Source organism: Pezoporus wallicus, unplaced genomic scaffold (assembly GCF_028554395.1).
Source record: "Pezoporus wallicus isolate ANWC-B61680 ecotype Strahan unplaced genomic scaffold, APGP_CSIRO_Pwel_v1 contig_3710, whole genome shotgun sequence".
In the NCBI taxonomy this organism is placed as follows: domain Eukaryota; kingdom Metazoa; phylum Chordata; class Aves; order Psittaciformes; family Psittacidae; genus Pezoporus; species Pezoporus wallicus.
Window position 1 is genome coordinate 3249821 of NW_026640315.1, and position 17470 is coordinate 3267290.

General features: G+C 38.8%; 1 protein-coding gene and 1 long non-coding RNA gene across 5 annotated transcripts in view; one reads left to right on the top strand and one right to left on the bottom strand.

Moving 5' to 3' along the window:
* Positions 1-549: 549 nt before the first annotated feature.
* Positions 550-12969, bottom strand: NOL11 (nucleolar protein 11). Of its 2 annotated transcripts, XM_057418451.1 has the most exons (18): positions 12787-12969; positions 11437-11550; positions 10529-10585; positions 9801-9946; positions 9475-9532; positions 8798-8936; positions 8204-8401; positions 7658-7734; positions 6896-7019; positions 6112-6215; positions 5745-5822; positions 4801-4985; positions 4419-4544; positions 3276-3497; positions 2689-2767; positions 1544-1636; positions 1137-1244; positions 550-842 (listed from the first exon to the last, which is right to left on the bottom strand). In XM_057418451.1, exons 1-18 carry the CDS (start codon positions 12964-12966, stop codon positions 729-731), a joined length of 2202 nt encoding a protein of 733 aa, XP_057274434.1. In that variant the 5' UTR covers positions 12967-12969; the 3' UTR covers positions 550-728. The 2 variants fall into 2 exon arrangements, with proteins under 2 accessions (XP_057274434.1, XP_057274435.1); XM_057418452.1 differs by lacking the exon at positions 5745-5822.
* A 2984-nt stretch (positions 12970-15953) lies between these two features.
* Positions 15954-17470, top strand: part of LOC130604148 (uncharacterized) — a 47781-nt gene continuing 46264 nt past the window's right edge. For all 3 annotated transcript variants that reach the window (XR_008973381.1, XR_008973380.1, XR_008973379.1), the window contains exon 1: positions 15954-16391. This is a non-coding gene — a long non-coding RNA (uncharacterized LOC130604148). The remainder of the gene's footprint in view (positions 16392-17470) is intronic.

Consider the following 17470-nt stretch of genomic DNA (forward strand, 5'->3'; position numbering starts at 1 on the left):
ATCAGCCTTGGATTATTGTCATTCAAGACTAACAACTGACTGCCACACAACTCCCTCCCTTCTGTTTTTTAAAAAGCAGCATAAGAGGAGATGGTTGACTGGAAAGGAGAGCACAGAAGAGTACACTACCACACTGTGGTACCATGACACATAGGAGAGAGAAAGCAAGGTTAGATAACAACCCTATACCTACACTTAAGCTCCCTTCCCTGTTTAAGCTAAGTCTGTAAATGTCAAAGTCATCTCTGGACAAAGTAAAAACCAACTTTAAAATAGAAAAGTCAAAGAAGCAAACTCAAGTTCATCTGTACTTCAACCCAAGTGGAGATAAGAGAACTCCAAAGAATCTAATCAGACTTAAATATTAAGTAAAAAAGAAGCATGTAAAATAAAAATGTCAATTCACTTGATGAAACATCTGTTGAAGTCTTACAGCAAATATCCTACTAATTCTTTGCCAGACGTTGCGTGGTATTTTAGGATGTTCTTATCACTACGCAGAAGTATAAAACTTATACATGAAAATATAAACAAGCATCCAGCTTCTCATCCAGTTAAAAAGAGAGCTTTTAATACATGAGTTTCAAACTTAAAACTCCTACGAAGCTACAGAGTAACTGTGCTCCTCCTATGTAGAAAACAACTTTTCACATCCCCAATATGGAGTGCTAATACATCCTCATCATAAAAGGAATCAATAAAAAATGTGCTAATAATTAATTTCAAATTCAAATAAGTTCCAGCACTTCAACAGAATATGTATGAGGGTCCTTCTGGTGGTTAAGTCTTTGTAATTCTTGCAAACTTCCTTCAATCTTGTTTAGTTCAGAGTAGAACCGTACCTAAAAAGGAAGAAAAACCAGATACTTACAGTAAAAGAAATTTTCATTCTTTTCATACATCATTACACTGTGGAACTAGGTGTGGTTCTGCACAGTTTCAGATATTTCACCCTAGCAAATATAACAGCTTTTGAAATCAAAAAGAGAGAGAAAGGCAACTGCCATTTCATGCTCAGGAAGGAATATACAGAGCAGAACAGTCATTTGATTCACTATATAATTTGTTGTTGTCTGCCCCCCTCCTTAACACCCACATTCAAAGTCTATACTAAAATGAAGTAAGATGCAACTTACTTGGGCTCTTACAAATTTATGCAGCTTTGAAAGTAACTCTTTTGCTTCTGGTAGCATCACCATAACTGAGAAGTGAGCATCAAGTAATAGGCACAGCCAATCCATAATCTGAAGACAAACCAGGAAAGGACACTTACACTTTATGATACGCAAATGACACAGATTTTGCTTTAAAAGCTGAACTCTACAACAGTAATTTTCAATGCAAAATGCATGGTTTCATATTCTAAGACAGTATATTTATTTTCTGACAGTAAAAAGTGTTGTGTTACATCTAACTTCATAAAGGTTACACTAATAGATAATACTTTGTAGAATGAATGTAGATCTCAGTTACATATTCACTACTCACCAAGTTACACACCACAGAAACCAAGGAAATACAAATCTTAGAAGTAGCTTCTCACCTGATTTACAGTTGGAGGGCATGTTCCAGGAAGAGTGGTGGTAATTTTTTCACTGCATTTCACATACAGGTAGTATAAATACCTGAGAAACAGCTAAAAGTAGAAAAGCCAGAACATTCTTAAAGGACAAACAGCTAATAGGCTAGGGAGTTTAGTCCTGCACACAGTAATATTCATGAGGATTTCTTTTTAGTTTATTTTTTAAAGTAACACAGATGCCTGTATACTACACATTACAAATAAATTTTCTGGTTCTCTTACATCATCTATAGCCAGATGCCTGAAAATTCTCAGTAATAGTACATTCAGGGTTAACCACTGTTCCACTGATTGTTTCAGTGCAATTTAATTTAGACATGGACTTTTCTAGGAACTCTGCTAAAAACTGTATCAACTTTAGTAATTTTAGTCCCAGCTTCACTTTCAGTAGCCAGCAATAAATTGGTAATGGTCAGAATCAGGTCAACATCATCTTGTGCTGAGCACAAGTCAAAGATTTCTTTCTCTTTCTGAAAAGAGAAATCAAGGAGACAGGTCAGTGCTAAGATCAGCTTTCTTCTGATTGTATGGTTTTTCTGAATCCCTGGAAAACCACATATACGCTCAGGTACTATGGTACAAGCAGTTCTGGAAGTTATATTTCAGGTCCTGAGGGATTGGGGAGATGAGTTTTTTTATATTGAAACTGAACGGGTCCGAGATCATGGAGTGTGATGTGTTTTGCAACTGTTTTTTTTACAGAGTGTACAGTTTGTTTCTCAGATTTTCTAAACTTCCGTTTCTGATGTATCTGACTAAATTAGGATTGATCCTTTCTTAAAGAGCATCCAAATCAATAAAGGATACTCTACTTGCTAAATGTTGCTAAAGCCACATTTTCCAAGTAGACTGGGTCATAAAGAGGGTTTCATTCTTAACAGTTTCTAAAGTAAGCGTGGACTAAAAAGATTAGAAGTTCCACATGCATGTGGAAAAACATGACATTTATTAACATTAAATCTTATTAGCCATCTTGATTTCATTTTCATGTCTTAGTTTGTGATTCAGACTCCAGTAAGAGTGTCAAGTTTCTGATATGCAATTGAAAAACTTTCTTCCCTTTCCTCCCCCAAAATAAAGGTTCTAAAACTTTTTAACATACTTACAACAGCTTGCTGAGCTGGAAGGTTTTTCAGATGAGGCAAAAGAAATGTCTCACTGTAAGACGAATGGAGGATAGCATTTCTGTGCAGGACTATTAAGGAAACATAATAGCAGGAAAAAAATACCACTTTCTACAAAGCAAACTGAATTCTAACTAAAAATATTTCTCTAAGTTCCTTAAGACATGTCCTATTTGAGCCTTTTGAATCTCCCTTATTTCTATCATGAAATACATACAGCAACTGAATCATCACAGTGCAGTTAGCTTGAGAAGTTTTGTTTACTACAAGTACGTAATTGGCTGATCTGTTTCAACAAACATCAAAATCAGTGATGCTGTTTTCTCTTGAATAGATAAAAGTTTCTGAGAAGTTCTGATAAAATAAGTTCCTACTCAGTAGAAAAATTGTTTAGGCTGTAAATAGAAACAACTTGTAGAAATCACCTATACCAAGTTAAACTATTATTATTACAAAAGTGTAATAAAACTTCTAACAACAGCAGAAGACATGTCTTTCAGTAATACTAAACCTAAACATCTGTGTCACATATAACACACTGACTTTCCTTCATTAAACACAGAGGATACAGTAACGCTGCCTTCTGTGGTCCAACAGGGCAGGATTCGCTATCACCCGTCACATGGAGTTTCTTGGTGATTTTAGTTTCCCAGATGTCTTGTTCCAGCTCCGTACTGAAACCATTTTCTACAATTTCAGTCTTAACTTCTTTATTGTTGAGTTCAATATCAAGGTAACAGATAACAGATTCTAGATTCAGATCTATTCTTTGAAGATAGGCATCACTAATGCTGTAAAAGAAAATTCCAGATGTTTGATACTTTTAATTATGCACTTTAAAATCAGCAATGCCATCAACTCATTAGGACACACTCTCTGAAGTTTACTATAAAAGTAAAAAAAAAAAATACTAAAATATAGTCTTGTGGAATGAATAAAGACCATGAGAGAACAGTTAATATTTTGTAATTATTAACCCTGAACAATACATGTACTGTTCTTTTATTTCAACAATGTTAGTTACTGCATTATTAGACATTATGTCATGGGCTGATTTAAAGGTTATACATCATTTGAGACTGTTGTGTTCAGACTGCTTCAACGCATCAGTTATGATTTTCCCATTTAGTAATAAAATATTTGACAATACCAAGGTATGAAATTAATAAGACCTGATGTTTCTAATAGAAAAACAATCCTTTTTGCTCTGGAAGCCTAGAGCAACAGTTACAACAGTAACCAAAATTGCTGTAACCAAAGTCTTCTCTTTTGATTACAGTGCATGCCTAAGACTTCATCCTTTGGGGATATGAAAGCTGGTTTTGTCGCGAACTTACAACAGCTGTACCTTTTTGTGGACTTCTTAACCCAGGTAAGTTCCCAACTAAGTCTGTTGCACAGTAAACAGATCACTCTAACAACATAGGTAAAACAATGCAAATGCCATTCAAGCCATCAGTGCCTTACCAAAAGGCATGTTCTTTTAATTACCATTTACATACTTTCTAGAATTAATATATGCAACAGGCATCTTGTAAAAAGTCTGTCAGTCTGCAAGATTCCAACATGAACTGTTCTCAGAATTATGAATTTAATGTACAGTGTTCACTGCTCATCTATAAAATCAAAGCCATTCTTGGTGACACACAGCTTTTAGTAAGGAGTTGGTTTGGTGCAGAAGGAGGAAAAAAAATAGACTGATTCCAACTTACCTTAAAAATGCTTTCAAGCAAGCATAAGTAATTTCTTCAGGAATATCTGGAAACCGTTGTAAGCAGATTTGTAAGAGATGCAGATCTTTTTTCTCCAAAGCAACAACCATTAAATCTGGACATAAGCTGTAAGAATATGAAAAGAATATGCTGCATAGTTCATACCCACTGAAAGCTTCATCAACAACTAATGCTAAAATACTAAACTTGGTTTACACAAAAATCCATCTGGGAAGTGTCAGCTTCATCAGAAAATAAGGATAAGAAACTCGGATAGTAAATTCTGGTAATTCAAAAATGCTTTATAAAGAACTGGATTTCTACTAAAAATTATTATTATTGGCTATTTCTTACAACAAAGAAAATTGAGAATCATCATCACCTGTAAGACAAGTCTTGGTTTTCGACTATCTGTAACAAGAAATTTCGAGGGTAGTACTTTGGATTTGCTTTACATCTGTTTATAATGGCAGTTACTACACATCCAATAGTGGCTTGGAAATCTGGCATCTGTCCTTTTGACATCACTTGTCTCAATTCATTTTCAAATACAGTTGTAGAAGCATCCTGAAAATGACAAATTGAGGTTGACAAATAGGTTTGAACACTGTACTGGTATTAATTATACCAAGTAGAACCAGACTGACTCTGGGATTCAAGCTAAAAATGATTTACAAAATATCCTTAGCACTCTGTGTTTTGGTATCTCTCTCTCAAGCATGAAAGAGCCAAACAGGGTAATTTCTTACTCTGAACTCAGGCTCATGGATTATTCGCCTGTTACTTCAGTAACATTACCAAGACGTCCAGCACCAGCTGAACTATAGGTACATTCACATAGGAAAGGCTGCAACTTCAAGCATCACAACACTTGCAGCAGATTTTAGAAAGGAACATACCTGTATTTGCAGTGGAATTCCTAGCAATTCCACTTTCTAGATCCAAATTATCTTTAACAAAATTAAAGCCATAAATAAGAATCTAAAAAAACACCCCCCCCCCCCCCGCGTTCAGGTGAAATATCCTCCCACCTTATCTACTGCAAGAAAAGACTGTCATTTCAAATGAACAAATTTGTGCAAGTTTTCAGAACTCGGTTATATCAGCCCTGTATAGTACAGTTCTCAAATATACTCCTATGACAAAACTTCAATTTCATCATGCTCAAATACTGTTTTTGCACAATATCCACCAACTCACCTGTTCAAGGCAGCTTTGCCAACCTGATATTTGCAAGAGGACATGGAAAAAGATAATAGCTTCAGAGACAACTAGAATATTCTGAGAGTGTCTAAACCACTACTTTAGGATATCTGCTTTACTTACTTTCAGATTTAGTAAGAGCTGCCCAACTGATAAGGTATCTGGCTGTACTTTAGCAACAGTGTTCTTTTTTGATCTTAACTATTACAAAGAAAAAGGAAACAAAAAATGTTATTATTCAGCTCAAAAAAGTTCATATATATTTAAGGATTTCTATCAAGGTAACTAGGAACTTTGTGTATCAACTTGCCGCACAGATTATGATCAGTAACTGGATAGTTCAATTCCAGACATAGTGTTAGAAATAATAAGTAACAAATACAAAGTGAAAATGTTTTCTGCTACAACCCCTAAAACTAAAAGGAGCAGCACTGGGGAAGAGACAAGAGAACGAAAACAAAAACCCTGCATGCTCCTAATGCTAACTTACAGTCATTCCGGACTCAGGTTTTAGAGCTACAGACTGCTGGGACTGAAAGGAAATCACGAGCTCTTCATCTCCAAGGTTATTCCAGTCTACAAACGAAGACACATCTGTGAACACAGAACAAAACTATATGAAGGTAGCACTTAAAGCACATTTATTCAAGTTGAAATGCTACTCAACTTCTTATACTAACAAGTATTTTCTGAAGTATAATCCATGTCACTTTATGACAGGAGAGTTTCCAGGTTTATCTCAGCAGGAAGTAATTTTGTGGCCCTTTTTACATACTGTTTCTCCATTTAGCCTCCCAGAGGAAGATAAGTAAATTATTACATAATCTACTGTGAGCATTACTTGCAACAGCATTTTACCAGTGCAGTGCTAAATTAAAGACACTATGACAGTGCAATTTAAAACTAAAGTCTACAAACTATGGTTTTACGTTGCTCAATCTAATCAATTATTTTCAACTCTTTGAAAAAAATTTATAGCAGACAGCACTTCATTTTGCTTTCAGTATTCAAAGCTGGCATTCCAGCATTTTCAGTAATTCCAGTTATTTGAATGACAACCAAGGCTAAGTGAAGCCACAAGAAATTCAGACATTTGTGTACTTTGGTACTTTCACCAACAGTAAATTTAACAGTGAGGAACACAGGGCAGTGTTACGTTACTGCAAGCTGTTTAGATTCAACAGATTTTATGGGCATGTACTGAAATAATTTCTATACAATTCCAGAAGTTTTCCTTTTACAAGGTCTTTTCACGTAATTAGAAAGATTCTTACCAGGGGCTTGACTGTCTTTGAGCTTTCCCACAGCGGCTGCCAAGGATGATGTTTCACACTTGTATATAACCACTGTGAGCACTTTCCCATGAGTAAAAAAGAATTTTTTCTCATAACACCATATCTACAAAATAGGAAAACATATTTTTATGAGATGAGCAGAGAAGCCAACGTGTAACTCCTTACTACAGAGTTCAACTACAAGTCACTGGTAAGAAGACATTGTTTTAGGTAGCTTTAACACTTGTTAGCAGACCTTCCTTAACTGTTGATTTTAAATGCACAAATAAGAAGCAGCTGCTCCAAGACATTAATTTCCTCGTGTGAAATTGTAAGATAAAAACCAGCCAACAGCTCTATTGCACTAGTAAGTTTGTTACTTAGGTGTCAGTTGACTTACCATTAACAGACAGCTGAACATCTTGAAATGCTATATAGGGAGATGCAGGCATCATTTAGACCCATCAATTACAGATTGTCTGAACAGAATAGAAACTGCTGGGTTTTCTGGTTAATTTGCTGTTTAATTCTCAACAAATAATCAAGTCCATCAGAAGTGAGAAGGTACTGAATTATCAAAGAGATTGCCACAGGGCAGCATTCTGACAAAAACAGCTCAACTGTCAGTATTAATTTTGTCTCAGAACCTGGTATTCTCTGCTCTTCCAGACAGAAGCAGAACTCTGAAAGACAGCCTCTTCATTGCTATCATGCCAAATGCACAAAGCTTACAGACCACAGATTGAAGACTTGTCCACCTACTTGTCCACTGGTTCCCAGGGGCAGCTCCTTTGAAGTTTGCAATGTCTGAAATTTTGTATTCCATATGGTTAGGCACTCTAGGGAAAGTAGGAGGTAGATGTTACAAAGCCAAAGTGCAACAAAAATGCTACATTTACCTTTGCTACTTTCAGCTACAAACACTTGAAAGAAGAATAATTGTTTCAAAATAGCTCAGTCAGTAACCACTCAACATTCTGGTTAGAGCTCAAGTCAAGTATTTAAAGTGGGTTAGTTTTCCAGGGAATAGCTTGAAACAAGAAGCTGTGGCAAAACGGGCAACAGCCAGTGCGGCTTCCAGTCAGAAAGAACACTCTTATAAAATGTTCAGTGGCCTAAATTTCAGTGATCCCATGTTCCAGATGTTTAGTCATGGGACTGAAGTGTTTGTTTCACTTACTGCAGACACTGATTCCTTAGAGGACATCAGAGCTATTTCCCTGCATAGGTCCTTTTACATATGTCCAGGCCCCTTTAACTCCCCTCCATCCATAAGTTCTCTTCCTGCATCTTCTCAACTATTGTTACCTTTGGATTCTTCACCAGCTGTAGCTAGACTTCCTAACACTGCAATGTGGTCTTTATCAAGAACAACGAAAGAAGTTCCTTTTAGAACACTTCCAGATACTGAAAGGTTCAGGAGTAGTGACCTGGGCAAAATTTGCTCTTCCTCTTCCATGTTTTGCTGCAGAGGTATCAGAAACTTGTACACACAGTCATTGGAAGCTGCCAAAAAAAAGAAAGAAGAATCATTACTCTTTTATGATCTGTTATTGTGGAAAAACTGTTTGATACAATACGGCAAAAGGACATCCAAAGAGAACAAAATCCAGTGAATGCTGGAAGAAATAACACAGGATGTTTCTAGGATATGTTATGATGCAAAGCAACAAAACAAAAGGACAGCTAGCACGAGGTCTGCAAGATACAAGTCATAACATGTATGAACTTATGCAGCCATTAAAGCATCAGGAAGGTTGAATTACTACTTCTACCACTGGTTGTTTTAGAAAGTTTGAAGAGCTGAAAATATTAAACAATAATTCATAAGTATCAACATTTTATGTCCTTCCACACAATTCTCTGCTTTATTATCACACCCCATTAGAAAACATAACTTACACAAACACAGAAGTGTGATGATTTGATTTTTTATATATGCTGTGAAACTTAGTGCCTTAGATAACTCCTGTTGTTCAAGCTTATATTTATGTAGATTATTCATCTTAAGTTTCTGTACGTAGACAAAGGAATCTCCATTCTAAAACAAAAAAGAAAATAAAGTTTTCCTTTAATTTGCACAAAGAAGAAATAACAAATTCAGGTATTAGAACTGCTTGACTTGAGATGTTATGCAAAGTTAGGAATTTGGCTTTTCTACATACAGCCTAATTGAGAAAAGTTTGCAGACTCAAGCATGAAAATTCTAATTTTATGCAACAAATGGCCTCACAGAAAGAAGAATATGAATAAAGACAGATCCATCTGTAATTCTTTTCTTAAAACAGAAATCATATTTAATAACTTATTCACAATGAGCAAGTATTTGAAGGCAACAAAGAGTAATACAATGTCTCCTATACTTAATCTTACTTGTTCTCTTAAGTTCTAAGAGCCACATTCCTCAGCCCTGAAAGCAACACAACTGCAATTTAATTGTTGTATAGGGATACTGATTAAATCAGGATAATGATTTCACTAAAAGCTCTTAAAATCCAATGAAACAGGTGACGGATGTCAGAAAAAGCACTTAAGATTTGCTGTTAGTAAAGTTATTTTAAAATAAGTATTTAACTCACTTTCTCAGTAGCGAAAATCAAGACGGGTTGTTCACGTTCCATAAAGGCTTCACTCCACCTAAAAGCAGGAACTGTATGAACATCTTCCATATTCTAGACCTACATCTAAAGTCATATCACCCACCATTCCTTAGGCAGCCTCTAAATTTTTTGATATTTATATAAAGAGTGCTAAGATTTTAACAAGAATGTGTTAGAAAAAACAAGCCACCCCCATGACCTGTGTCTTCAGATCTCTCCCCTATCCCTTCAAAAAAAGGGAACAACTTTCATCACCGTCCATTCCTCTGAGCAAGAAAAAAGCTTCATAAAGTTGTATCACTTACTTGATGACTTCATCTGAGATAATGTTTTCAATCTCTTGTTGAGGGGCTTCCAAAAGGACATCTAAAGTTCGAACACCCCCTCCTTTGAATAGTACCACTGGCCCTCCTTTGGGTAGTGAATGTATTCTGTACACATCAGCTGAAAGCTGCAGAGAAAATACAAAGAATTCTATGTTCTTTGGTACATTACCTTGAAGTGTTTTACCCATCCTTTTTTTTTTTAAGTTCTTTCAGTAAATAACAGACAAATGATGACCCTGCAAGATGCTTGATAACATACCTAGTAGTTGAAATAGTAGTTGCAATTTGCCAAAATGCTATAAACAATGCAAATCTCCAGCCAACAAAAAGCCACGAAAAGCATCCCAAAGAGCATCACACTTCTGAATCTCATCAGAAGAACCGTAACTGAGGGTAAGGAGTTCAAACACCTGCTATACAGCAGAACAGAAAAATCTGTATCTGAACATACATATGACTCTATTTGGACATCATCTTTAAAGAAAGTCCTCTGAAACTTTGAATTTGGGATACCAATCATTTTAAGATAAACACCTGACGATCAGGTCTCTCAGCCCAAAGGGATTCCTCACAGTACTCCAGAATATCATGAGCAAGACCATGGTCAGCTAAACTGTAATATTACCAATACTATGAAAATGAGCATCTCTTCCCTCCCCCAGGATTCAAATTGTTAACATAAAAGTAAACACATATGAGAGACTTACCGTTGCTTTAAACGCTTTGTCCAAGTTAACGTCTGTGTTCTTCCATATTCTTAAAACCTTTAAGAAAAGCATCATTTTTTAAGCACCGTAAAACAGTAATATACACACATCTCAGGATGCACAATACTAGAAATTGCATGTCCCTGAAACATAGGAGGAAAATATACAGAACGTATTCACAGTAACCTTAATGGAAACAGAGACTGGGAAGTTTGCACGGGAAGAAGCTGAAGCAGAAACATGAGGAATATAAACTAAGCTCATACATCCTAGATTGGAAAGGAAGGGAAGAGTGAGGTTAAGGAAAAAAGATACAGCAGAATTCTAATAGATCAAAGTGATGGAGACAGATTAACATACATGCAACCTGATCTGGAAGAGAATCCTTCAAGAAGGACAATGAAAGGTCAGGAAAAAATATTTCATCAACAATAACAAAAAAGCCAAAAGTTCAGCATGTGCTGAGCAATTACTACACACACAAACAGGAAATGTTTAACTGTACAACATGAGACAAGGACACAGGTACGAACCATTACAACCATTTCAGTACAGTAATCATGCAATTGTAATTGCCATCCAGTCTGCAAGAACAGAAATAACCTATCCTTGGGGAACACATGCATGAGAATCTCTTCCTGAGAATGAGGCAGTTTTCAGGAGGCCACTGCACAACCTGTGCTCAGCAGAGGTGATCTTCATGTTGCACAACACATATTGTGCAGCTGCAGAACTGCCCACCCCATCCCCTCAAAGAAAAGAGGGAACCTGAACTGCAAGTGAGTGGCAAGAGCTCCATGCATTTACGTTGAACCAAAAATGCAGCATCCCTGACTTCTCCCCATCTACATTCCCACAGAAGACTAGCCCCATCCTTTTTCCCCTTTAGAAAATAATAAGGATCTCACCTTGTCATCATGAACTGCTATATATTCATGAGTCTCAGAGTTGCATACAACTGGACAGGTGATAATCTGCCCGTGTTTAGCAGACCAACAGCCCAGTGGCTTCTGATCAGAGACCTGGCAGAGTCAGAACAAAGACACTATGATTAAAATTTATTGTGGTACACCCTGGGGATTCTCCTCACAACAGCAAGAAAATGCAAGGCAGCCACACCTGAACTGAACGAGCATATTAAAGCACAGAACTGCTATACTCAGAACACCTGCTTGAGCATCCCTGTTCTTGATTTTGATACCAAAAATCTCAGAAGAACATGAAAGAACTCTACATTAATTTGAACTATTTCTTTTCACATAAGAAATCCGTTTGAGCTGTAACAGTCACATGGGTTTATGCCATGAAACACAGGTATGAGGCACGGCTTTTGAAAAGTGAAAACACTACTCTTTATCACTTAAGTCAGTCACTTTTACTCACTAATACAATCAAGCACAGAACCACACTTTTTCCTCTTCCAATTTCAATATAAGACCAAGAGCAATGAATTTCACTGTCTAAACTTACGTTAAATATGACTTACATCTTGCTGCTAGAGGGTACTCAATCCACTCTCCTCCACCTGCAGCCACACTGGGCAAGTTTACCAACTTATTTATGTTCTCAGTATGGTCTTGCCAGTGGGACTGAACAACCGATAAGGAGACTGTATCATGAAACCACTAAGATACAGTCCCTAGTGACCTGAATGTGAAAGCCAAATGTTTTGTTTAAGTGTTATTATGGTCTACTGAAATAAATGCATATATTAAAAGACACCAGAGCATACTTCTGGTTTCAAACTGCAAACTAAAACCTTTCATCCTCCGACCAACAGGAAGGTGGCTGACAGAAATCTGACAGCCGGACAAAACGCATGTTACCCTGGCTACTGGGGAACAACGTCACGTACCCTGCTGCTTCGGGACGGGAGCATTTCTTGGAGTCGAGAGAGAGAATCGGCAAAAGGAGAAATGCACGAGCAACAGCCCAGGCTGACACCTGCTCCACTGGCGGACAGGCCGGGGAACAGCAGAGGTGAGCTGAGCAGGGCATAGCAGGGAGAAATGGACAGAAGTGGGACAGGGCCCGGCCCGGCCCCGCTCCCCGACCCCAGGGCGCAAGCTGAAGCCGCGCACCAAGTCCCCGCTGCTTCGGCTGCGGGATAGCGGGGAGCGGGCGCCCAGTGACAGGCCGGCCGGGGCAGGAGAGAAAGCGGCTCCGAGGCCCAGCCCGGAGACCCTCCAACAGGCCGGGGCTGCCCGGCAGCGGCATCAGCAGCAACACCTCCCGAGCGGCCGGGGCCGGGCGGTTACCTTGAACAGCGTGGCCGTCCTGCCGCGGTCGGTGAGCAGGACGTGGTCGCGGTCGGGGCCCGGCTCCAGCGCCAGGAGACCGCCATCGAGGCCGACACCGCTGCCGGGACCCAAACCGCACAGCGTGAAGCTCTCGCATAAGGCCGCCATGTTCGCGAGCCTCCACCTCTCGCGACACATGGCATGGCGCATGCGCCGTTGCCCGAGGTGGCGAGTGGTGGCGGAAACGGGCGAGGCTGTTCGGGGGTTTCCGGATGCTGAGCCAGCGTGAGGGTTTGTTGGCGGCGGCGACGGGAGAACTTTGGGTCGCGGCTTGGTTCACTGTTGTGCGGCCGTGCTCGGCCAGATCGCGACTGGCAGTCGTGCCACTTACTCTGAGGGTGCAGGAAGGCTTTGCCAGCTGATATTTGCAAAGGACGTACAGACACAGTGCGGTCTCATTGCTTTTTTGTTAAATCATAAGAGTCACAGAACGGCTTGGGTTGGAAAGGACCTTAAAGCTCATCCAGCTCCAACCCCTGCCACGGGCAGGGACACCTTCCAGTAGAGCAGCTTGCTCCAAGCCCTGTCCAGCCTGGCCTTGAGCACTGCCAGGGATGGGGCAGCCACAATTTGATTAAGAGGCATTCATTTTAGAACACCCCCAACAGCAGTTTGGATTTCCACTGTTCAGTTGTTTCCAGGGCATTTTATGCATGGCCATTTCCATTTCCCTACAGTGTAAAGGTGTCATTTATAGGCAGATTAGCATGAGGACATCAGATGCAAGGCTTCTGTAGGTTTGCATCCACACAGTAAAACATTGGTGGTTTTGAGACTAATTATGTGTATTCTTGCCCCATGAGAGGCCTCATGTATGAAAAGAATACAGGGTGGCGTTTTTCTCCCTGCAACAGTGTAACCCAACTCCACCAATTTTAACAGCAGCAGGTTCAGGTTTTTAACCAATTTGTAATGTATATTCATGCATTCATATTTCTTTGTGCTCAAATTTTAATGAAGCTGTAGCAAGAAAAGCCTGAAGTGTAAAAAACATCAAGTCAAACCAAAAGAACAACAGAACAGGTTGTGCCCCACCATTAGATGCATTACTGGGAACACCTCTTGCCAGCACTGTGACTCTGGGGTCTTGTGGAGGATTCAGCCACAGTTTTTCCTCGTGGATTCAGTCACAGCCTCTCATTGGTGGCAAAGGCTTGGACAGAGTCCAATGTCCACAGGGCAGAGCCCTGCACCCTCACCTCAAAAGGGTCTCCATGCACTTAAGCCATCTGAGAAGCTGTTACTGCAGGCTCAAAGCCACAGAGGACTGACTGGTTTCTACCTTAAAACACTTTCTGTGCCCATATTTGTTCCTTGTGCCTGGCCCTACACTGTTGTGGAGCATTTCTGTACTGAATATGCGAGTACCGTTCCTCTGGTGCAGAGAAAGCTTCGTTTCTATGGAGTAAGCCTTTAATTAACAGCTTGAAGAATCCTTGAACATGCAAAATTGCTGTTGACTAAAATTAAATGACTTGTCTACAAGTCTGAGAGGTTTTGAATGTTCTCTGTTCCAGTATGTACGGCAACACTGGGCTGCCAAATCCTGCATAGAGAAATAGATTCCCTACTGAAAAACTTCCTGGTCAGCCAAATGTTCATTTAAAAATGAATGGGTGATACCACAGTGACAGGACACCTGGCCAGATAACATCTTTAAAAAGCTGAGGCACAACAAAACCTACTTAAAGTGGTTTAAATTTTCCTTTCAAATCCAGTTCTTTGTGCTGTTTGATTTTGAGGAACTGACTTGCAGAGCTGGGGGTAGAAATGTTACTGGATATGTTCCTTGCTAGAGGAGACCTAAAGAAAGAAAATAGCCACAACTGTAAAGAATAACTGTTGGTAGTTTATTTACAACAAAATGCAAGGAAAAAATACAATATTAAAAATAATAAATAACTTGGAAAAATCAGAAACTAAATGATATGAGTGAGAAATATGACAATCAAATTCTCCTGCTGAGCCTTGCATTATTTAACATGCAGAGCGTTTCAAAACTTGGTCCTTCTTTGATTGTGGCAATGTATTGACTAATGCAGCCACCATAGCTCTAAATAAAAGAAATTCATTACTAGACATTGAATCTCAGGTGGAATTATCACAGAAACGAAATAAACCAATGAAACCTGTTTCAGTGACAGCACAAAACTACTGGAGATTGTAATTCAATGACCATGCTGTTCCTATAAAGAAAACATTGTTAGACTTATTTAGCAATTTCAAGTTACACATATAAACCCAAGACCAAACAATAGAAACAGAAAAGCTCCTATTGACAAGATCATGAATTCTCTCTTACTGCACTCACTAATTCATAAAAAGCATATACATTTGCCTTGTTTCAAAGGACAGCAGGTTGGTTTAAAGTTACAGTGCAGCAAGCTTCAAAGCAGTTTTAACAGAATACAGCGGTCTGGTTACAAACTGAAACTCAAGGAACAAATATTTCCATTTCAAAATCTCTACAGCAGCAATTACTGCAAACTGGCTACTAGATGGTCACAAAATCACCTTCCAGAATAATAAAAAAAGCTAAAGAATAAGGTCAAATAGTTTCTTTCCCTAGGGTTTATCCAGGCATTTACAAAATTAAGCATTACATTCATAAGAAATCCTCATAAGTAGGTGCTTCAGGAATGTGCTGCTCCTCATAGCCTTCATGGATACCTCCCTTTTTTTGGATCTACCCCTCTAAAGACAGGAATGAATTGTCAGTTATTTTGTAATGATTGTTCCATATGAAATACATAAAAACAAAGCTGGGAGGAGGTTTTAATAGAAACTCAAACAAACTCATCTTGTTATTTGCTCCAAAATGCATTCTCCTGAATTCCCCTCAAGCCCTAGCAGAGCTGCATCATGTAAGTCTTCCATCACTGTGGTAGAGAACAGGAACAGGCTATTGTGCCTATTCAGCTTTGCCCCAGAGCTCCATACTCTAAGGATGGACTCACTAAATAATCACATAATTTACTTTCACAAAACAAGTGATGAACACCTGCAAAATGCTATTTTTCTCCTAATAAACATGCTTGAAAATACAACAGAAAAAATCAGTAATGAAAACCATGCCTGAAGATAAACACTTTAGTATTCAGACCTTTCTTTTTGCTTAGTTTTGTGTGGGTTTGAGTGTTTGCTGGGAATATTCTAGAAAAAGTTGTCCTACCTTAAGAAAGAAAGAAAGAACAACCAAACAGAAAAGGATATTTAAAGATCCTATGGACCAAACAGGTCATGACTGGCAAGGAAAGCAAAGCAGAACACAGCAGAGGGTACTTACACAGGCAGTGAAAAGCCTGGAGTGTTTCTTATCCAGGGCAACAGAACATTATAGATCCTTTTATTTGCCTTCATTAGGAAGCCCAAAGGAGGCAAAGTGGCTGATCGTGATCCTCGTGGTGGCCAACAGTGAATTCAGGCTATTGGGTCAGTGAAGTCTCCTCAACAGCAGCGCTGCAGGAAGAAGGGCTGCAGCAGCAGCACAGAGACATAGCACTGAGCATCCTGTCGTTCTCCTACATCTGTGTCATACAGCTCTTAAGATGTGTCCTATACAGGTATGTTCAGAATTTTCATACATGCCCTATCCCCAAACCAAATTAATGTGATAATCAATATATCCACAAGGGGTTGGAAATCAATCTGTTAAATATGAGTAAAGGTACGACTGCTTTTGTCTAATCATCTCTGTAAAACTCAAATGCCAAAACTTACATAGAAACATTTATCTGTAAGCACAGGGACATTATGGCTTTCTTTGACAAAGAAAAAAAATCACTGAAAACCAGACTTTCCGGCGGAGCAGACCTAAGGTATTTCTATATAGGTCAAATTCAGGAAATAAAACCCCAACCAAACAATGCTTGATGTTTTCAAAGGTTTCCCTTCTCTGCCAATGTTCCAATCTTGCTACTAAATAAATAATAATGAGATTAGACCAATTATAATCATGAATATATAATCTGTACACTCTTGAAGCTGAAATCATAAACTAATGTAAGAAAGTTTTGCTTGCATTATTACAGCAGCTTCTTTTTAAGCAAAAAAAGCATCACTCATTAGTTTACTAATCACACAGAATTAGTAGCTCTGAGAAGTGAAGCAGAACATGGACAGTAAGTGGGAGAATGCAGGTAGTCAGACCACAGCTAACCTATGAAGGGCTCCCGGATTTTGCTACCTATAGGATTTTAACTATCAAACAAATATACACTTGTCAGTGCAGGCTGGCAGTGGAATTCTGCTGCTACTAAAACTACGCTATAAATATCACACACTCAACATAACTTTGTAGATTGACAGCCATTGAGAAGTTCAGTGCATTTAAGCCAGTCAAATCACTGCCTTGTGCTGAGAAAACAGCACAAAGGTCCTGCCTGGGTAAAAGGCCATCCCCAGCCAACACTCAGTGATAGTTCAGCTCTGGAGGACTCTCTTTTTTCTAACCCATGTCCCATGTCATTGGTAGCACAAAGTATCACCCACTTTGATTGTATGATTCAGGCAATGGCTGTCATTCACTGGAATTGAACAGAGCCTTACTTAACTTCTGCTACAGCTAACCAGAATGATGGGTACTGGCAGCATTCATTAAACAGCAACTTGGATGAAAGGGACCAAAGTACCCCAAATGGGG

Coding starts and splice junctions, on each gene's coding strand:
- NOL11 (XM_057418451.1), bottom strand. CDS start 12,966: ATGTGTCGCGAGAGGTGGAGGCTCGCGAACATGGCGGCCTTATGCGAG. Junction 4,986..5,744: donor AGCTCTTACTAAATCTGAAA/GTAAGTAAAGCA, acceptor TGTCATTTTCAG/GATGCTTCTACAACTGTATT. Junction 4,545..4,800: donor AACCAAGACTTGTCTTACAG/GTGATGATGATT, acceptor ATATTCTTACAG/CTTATGTCCAGATTTAATGG.